The sequence below is a fragment of the Arachis duranensis genome, chromosome 3 (genome assembly GCF_000817695.3).
Source record: "Arachis duranensis cultivar V14167 chromosome 3, aradu.V14167.gnm2.J7QH, whole genome shotgun sequence".
NCBI lineage: Eukaryota > Viridiplantae > Streptophyta > Magnoliopsida > Fabales > Fabaceae > Arachis > Arachis duranensis.
Genome location: NC_029774.3, coordinates 90,049,062 through 90,055,625, shown reverse-complemented (window position 1 = coordinate 90,055,625; position 6,564 = coordinate 90,049,062). Strand labels below are relative to the sequence as shown.

At 30.9% G+C, this 6,564-nt stretch overlaps 1 protein-coding gene and 1 long non-coding RNA gene across 9 annotated transcripts; both read right to left on the bottom strand.

Annotated features, from left to right (window-relative positions):
* Positions 1-310: 310 nt before the first annotated feature.
* On the bottom strand, positions 311-3,598 carry LOC107479343 (uncharacterized). 6 transcript variants are annotated; one of them, XR_008006816.1, is made up of 6 exons: positions 3,180-3,547; positions 3,014-3,097; positions 2,520-2,619; positions 2,138-2,217; positions 641-699; positions 311-459 (listed from the first exon to the last, which is right to left on the bottom strand). It is a non-coding gene; the product is annotated as an uncharacterized LOC107479343 (long non-coding RNA). The 6 variants fall into 6 exon arrangements; XR_002372344.2 differs by having other exon boundaries at positions 641-2,217; positions 3,180-3,598; XR_001590123.3 differs by lacking the exon at positions 2,520-2,619 and having other exon boundaries at positions 3,180-3,534.
* A 301-nt stretch (positions 3,599-3,899) lies between these two features.
* LOC107479344 (calcineurin B-like protein 7) lies at positions 3,900-5,859 on the bottom strand. 3 transcript variants are annotated; one of them, XM_021138441.2, is made up of 8 exons: positions 5,703-5,859; positions 5,520-5,602; positions 5,351-5,410; positions 5,165-5,273; positions 4,945-5,060; positions 4,770-4,850; positions 4,509-4,621; positions 3,900-4,399 (listed from the first exon to the last, which is right to left on the bottom strand). In XM_021138441.2, the coding sequence occupies exons 1-8, from the start codon at positions 5,794-5,796 to the stop codon at positions 4,327-4,329; spliced, it is 729 nt and encodes a 242-aa protein (XP_020994100.2). In that variant the 5' UTR covers positions 5,797-5,859; the 3' UTR covers positions 3,900-4,326. The 3 variants fall into 3 exon arrangements, with proteins under 3 accessions (XP_020994100.2, XP_015954974.3, XP_020994101.2); XM_016099488.3 differs by having other exon boundaries at positions 5,008-5,060; XM_021138442.2 differs by lacking the exon at positions 4,509-4,621.
* Between the last annotated feature and the right edge of the window lie 705 nt (positions 5,860-6,564).

Genomic DNA, 6,564 nt, shown 5'->3' with positions numbered 1-6,564 from the left:
TGCACGTCGGAGGATAGTCTAAGTACAATTCAATCTAAGTACAATTCACATATACCACTATTAAAACTTAATTTTCATAAATAATTATATTTCAACAAAATATAAAAAAATATAGATCAATTTTTCAAATAAATACAAAAAAATATTCACAATATCTATATCAAAATATAGAAATTTAAAGAGACAAACTTCATAAATATATCAAATTTATGATCTAAAATCCAAATGTACATTGATAGCTTTATGGCCAATGGCTCCAATGAGCACATTATAAACTAGCAAATCAAAGAGGACAAATGTGTGAAGAGTATTACAAGAAAACAAGGGTTTTATCTTTTGAGGATAATTATTAATATTACATGCATCACCAAAGCATTGTGTACATTAATCTAGAAAGCTAGATTTTTTTCATGTTTCAACTTCCTAGGATTTACTTCTTCTAATCGACTAATAAGTGACCTGAAACAACATTAAAAATTAAAGGGCATGAAAAAATAAGTTAATGAACTATGTACTATCTTCATTATTCATTGGACGCCTGTATCCACATGCCTTTTCTAGCGTGAATCTATTAAATTATAAAATAAAACATGTGATAGATTAAAAGGAAGTGCTAAATTGAGAAAAAATAATTCAGTACCTTTTGTTAAAGCAAGTTCTCTGAGTTCTACTCCTGCTCTTTCAGCTTTCTCTTGAGCTCTTCAATTTGAATATGAAGCCGTGAACAAAGATATTAATTGTTCATTAGCACAAAAGTTTATTATTTTACTGTATAAATGTTGATTGATCATTTATTGACAAATGACGACTTCGTATTATTTTAAACTCCTGCAACTAATCTTCCAGTTTCTTTTCTACATCCTATAATTGCATCTCAAATCCTTTCTTATTGGACAAGATCTTACACTATTTAATTCACATATATGTTTTCCAAATGACAAAGATATGAGCAATTATTAGGATCAAATGTAGTAATGACCAAAACTTAGTTAATAATATTGAAAGACTAAAAATTCTGCACAAACAGGAGAGATCTAGAAATCTGTATCTCTTGATTCTTAATGACAAATATCTTGTATAAAAAATGTATATATATTAAGAACATAAAAATAGTTGCATTTTCATTAAAATAACTGCCAAATAAATTTAAATAGAAAGCTACTTCTTCAAATGTTATAGCTAGTGATCATTCAATCCATCACAATTTTTAGTTCCAACACCTAGTTTCTAAAATCAATACACAACACAATTGAGAACTATACTCAAATAAGAAACCTAGCAGAAACGAAAGAAAAAGCAAATTACTTAACCAAATCGTAATGTTCATATGAGAAATTGCATAACAAATTGCAAAACCAGAAGTTTAAAACCACCTATTTACAAATAAATTCAACAGCAAATTTAGAGTCATCTACGCATCTAACAAATTTAAAGACAAATTCAGAAGTTCACATTCTAACAAATTAGTCAAAATTAGAATACTTTTAAACATATATATTCTTGCAGCACGGTGATGATTTGCTTAACTTCAAATTTATACGTTGGTGTATAATACTATGAGGGAAGACTTCACAAACACAAAGATGAATTATGATTAGAGACAGATATAAGAAAAGAAAAGAGAGATTGCTAAAAAAGTATTCCTTTGGATTCCCTTCTCATGAAATTGCAAAAGATGCAAAATTTACAATGTCTGAACTATATTGATATAATGAAAGTTATAAATAGTAATATCTTTTCTTTTTCTTTCTATTTATTTATCTAGAGATGTCTTAATTCTCTCAATATAACTATCATGATAACAAAATAACAAGATCTAACAAGGGACAAATTATGAAGCCACATACTAATATATACACTAACAATAATTATACCATAGTTGATTTTTTCAGAAGGGTACTAAACCCCTGATGAAGCAAAGAAGCATCTAAGATTCTCAAATTAAAGCTTTCAAAAAGAATAGAATTAAAACCAGAAGAGTCCTGATAAAAAGTTACACTAGGACCATGAAATTGTAAGCATGCCTTCAAGGTTTCTCCTAACAAAACCACAAACAAGAAAGAGCATAGCAAAGAAGCAATAGCCCCAAGGAGCAAGAGAGTAGAATAATATTACAGTTATTACAGGTAGGATTTACCTCCAATGGTTTAATTTGTTCCCAAGGAGTTTAAATTCAGGTCACAATGCTTCAAGCTCATCTATTACAGCTAGTAATCTCTGTTATTAAAAAATGACATGCAAGACACAAAATTACTAAATACCAAATATATAAATTACTAAATTAAAACAGAACTAATGTGTGAAGAGAGAATAGAAAGAACAGAGAAGAAGCTTCAAGATTTTACTATGTGCAGAAAGCTAGAAAGAGATCTCAATCTTCTATTCTTGCCACTAATTAAACTAACTTCTATATAAATATGGAGCTAAATAACAAAGAGATATATTACAAATTTAAATTTCATAATAACTCAGTATATTCAAGATTTTTTTGCAGAAGAAAAAAGAACCAGAAAAACTACCGTAAGTCATTTTCGCAGGCTCGTGTGTTCTTCTAGTGAGAAAATCTAATTAGCATATTTGTGTTGGAGAAGATTCCAAAATAGATATGGTGAAAAGGTCCTAACAGAATGGATCAGAATTTGGATTAGGGAATAGAGTACCTGCTTGAACAAATTGAACAAATGGAGGTTTTTGAACAAATTGAACAAATCTATAGTAACTGTAATTTGGCTTATAGTTTATTGATAAGCTTAGTTTAAATATACCAACAGTCATTAAACTTTTTGACCGAAGATTCACAAATTAGAATGCAAACCATACAATGCTTGATTTAATTCTAAGATCTAAAACGTTTTTCAGAGGCCAATGTCTTAATTAATAGATTTAAACCCTAAATTTTGAATTCAGTGAGAAGAAATTTATCTAATCGTAAAAATATATGGTTGATGTTTAGACATTAGAGTAGCGAAATCGAAACCATAAAACATTGATGACAAGAATAAAAATCAAATACCTTGTCAGAAGCGTTTTTGTCCATCTCTGCTTTTTTCTTCTCAGCTTGCTGCTTTTGTTTCTCCGACCTCTCTCTCTCCCGTTTCTGCACAAAAAAAAAATCATCGGAATCGGGCTTCGAAGAAGGAGAAGGAGAAAGGAAAAGGGAAAGGGAAGGGGAGAGATACCTTGATATAGATGCTCTCTTTTGGCCTGCTCCTCTTTGCTGAGAATCCTACCTTTGTCGCTGTAGAAGCGAGAGAAAGCACCGCGAGATGTTGAGTTCAGAATACAACGGCGACGACGCCAAGGCTGGAGAAGACGACGATGATGGCTGGGAGTCCAGAAGACGATGGTGACAGCATCGAGAATGGAGAAGACGAAGACTGTTTGAGGGGGAGAAATGCAACTCGGTAACTGTTTGAGAAGGTGAGAATGGTGACTGGTGAGAGTGAGCTAGGGTTAGTGAGGGTAAAGTAATTGAGTAAATATTTTAAATTAGAGCAACCCGATTTAGCGACTTATTAGTTATAATATTATTATATGGTGGCCGATGGATCGCTATCTTAATTATTAACAATTGATTTAGCGACCACCAGCTTAGCAACTAAGACTAATCTTTTTCAGCTTATTTATTAGTTGCAAAATTGATTGCTAAATTAAAAAATAGCGATCAATTTTGTGACCAATAATTTTAAGTATTATCTTCTCATTTTGGTTGCTAATTCGATGCTAAATTAAAAAATAACGATCGATTTTAACGATCAACTTTATGTTTCTCATATAAAAATTATTGATTGCTAAATTGGTCACTATTAATGACCAATTTCTTTGGTCATTAAAATTGGTCGTTAATTGTAATTTAGCGACCAATATTTTTCTGTTCCTTCAAATTCCATATCCGTCACTAAATTAATCGCTATTAGCAACCAATTTTTTCGGTCATTAAAATCGGTTACTATTCTAAAGTTTTTTGTAGTCTTTTTTTTTTAAATCTAAGGCAGGTAAAACTTTTATTCAATGAATAAAAAAGAAGTTTAGGTTGATGGTGAACCTCACAAGTTGTTTCTCTTTAGTACAAGTTTTGTTTCTATTGTAACGGGAGTTCCCACCTTTACCCACTAGTGCTTTTGATTAATCTAAGACTTCTATTATGTCACATTTAGTTCTGAAATAGTCTCATGCTACTTTTCTACAGCTTCTAAGAATGGTCTCCTCTTCATTGACTTCTGTGTTAATAACGTTACTGGACACTTATCTCTCTCATTATATTGCTGAGACTGCAAAAAATATTCTTCCTTGTTCTGAGGTACGTAGTCTGTAGTCAAAAGATTCTCAGAGGTTTCTTATATCATCTTCAATAAAGTCTGGACTTAATTCAAAATTACGAAACTCCTTATTAAGGTCCCTGCAAATTACACAATGACAGTTAATTAGTTCTAATTTAAAAAAATGTCATAATAAAACGAGAGTCAGAAAGTAAAGTGGCGCCGTGGGAAAACTAATTAAATATATACTTCAAATGTGGAATTGTCATATTCCTCAATAAAGATGGATTTCGAGCCACAAATTGTTGCCACTCGTCTGGATCAATTTTACCATCTCCTTTGAGATCTGCTTCTTGAAAAGCCTATACACATATATATTTGCATGCTATGTTTTATAACATATATATACAGGAGCTGTGTGAAAGGTTTAATATGACAATTAGGCGATCTAGTAATAAATCTGAAGTTAGAGGGGGAAAAAGGAAAACGAAAGGGCAGTACAGTACATACCTTATCGATTATGAGCTGAATTATGTCATCAGAAAACACCAATTGGGACTCGCTTAGTAGTGCCACAATCATCTCTCTTACCTTCCACATTCATGATAATCAGTAATAAGTAATAACCAAGATACATGTATACAGATGTGAATGAGCTTGTTTATTATTCGGTGGTTACTTATACCGTTCGCAATATCATCTTCTCAATGAAGATATTTTCACAAAACAGCACCTTATTATTCCCTACCTCGTCGCGTTCAATAAAGCCACTTTGCCGTATATCGTGGAGCCGAAATGCAACTGCATGCCACGTGTATATTCATGAATCTTAGATAGAGAAATTAGAGAGATATATGGAGATGAAGAATAGATTAATTGATGATGTTATTGATATCATTACATACAAGCTGCTTTTTGTGGTTGGGGCGCTGCAGGATGGAACACGCTGAGTCCTCTAACAAACTCTCCAAACTCTATCACCCCATCCTTTCCCGAATCAAATAAATCAAATATCTGCATCCACATATATTGTTATTTCTACATCCTTCTATATAGGAAAGGAGCAAGTTAATTAAAGCTAATAACCGTACCCTATCGGCAAAAAGGTTTCGTTTCTTGCTGTTACCAAATAAGCCAAGTTGAAATTCCTCCTGCATCCCACAAATTCAAGAATTATTAGGTAGTCCATATACATATATATATGGTCAACGTGCATGAGTAGTATATATAGTACTACTCTATAGGTAGCTTAATTATTACTTTGCTGATGAGGCCGTCATCAACTATGGAGCTACTTAATTTCTTGAACAGCTCATACAGTGCTTCAATATCACAAATATCAACTGCAATAACTAACCATGTTAGACTAATAATAGATGTTAATATGTAACGATGATATATAAATTATAAATATACACACACACAAGGCAGGCTCACACATACAGCAGGTTTGGACAGCAAGAACTGCTGCTGGGTCTTCTTCCTGTTTATGATGCCCAATAAGCCTCTGCCGTTGTTTGCTGAAAGAACACCCCATCCAAACTAGGCTTTGATAGATGCTCCTTAATATATTTATATCTATGGTGCCGTCTAAGGTGACTTCAGTATTCATGGCTATATATGGTTATGCTCTGCCATCCAATTATATTAGATCACTTGTTCATTAGTTTGGAGTTAATTGATCTTAATATTTGACCATTATTAAGTGAATTTAATTTTGATGTATTTTTAGTATCAAGTAATTTTATATGTATATTTAATTCGTAACACCACATTATTAACAGTAACTACTATTTTTATTAATAGTGTAAATGGTTATCTAAAAAAAATGTGATTATATAATTTTATAAAATATTTTATACTATTAGTGTATCAAAATTAAACTCTTATTAAGATGGTGTAAATTTTAAAAAGTGTAAATAAAATCGTTTACCATAATAAATATATATTTTCTTTTTGAATATTTAAAATTTTAAATGCTACTTAATATTTATTATTTATTAATGTCAGGAGTGATACTTTTTTTTAAAAAGGATTTTAGGGTGATACTTAATTCACAAATAACTAACCCAAAACATTTGAAAATTTAAATTACAAGACCAATTTCAGAAAGTAAATTAAAAAATAGAATATTATCATTTTTGAAGACTAATATAACAATGAATTATAACTTAAATGGCATAATCTTTTTGTACTCATCTAAAAAATTACGAATTCGAATCTTTCTGTTTTTGGTTAAAAAAATAAAAAATAGAAAAAATATCATCTTATTCATTTTTATTGTCTTAAATCTACATGGCCCATC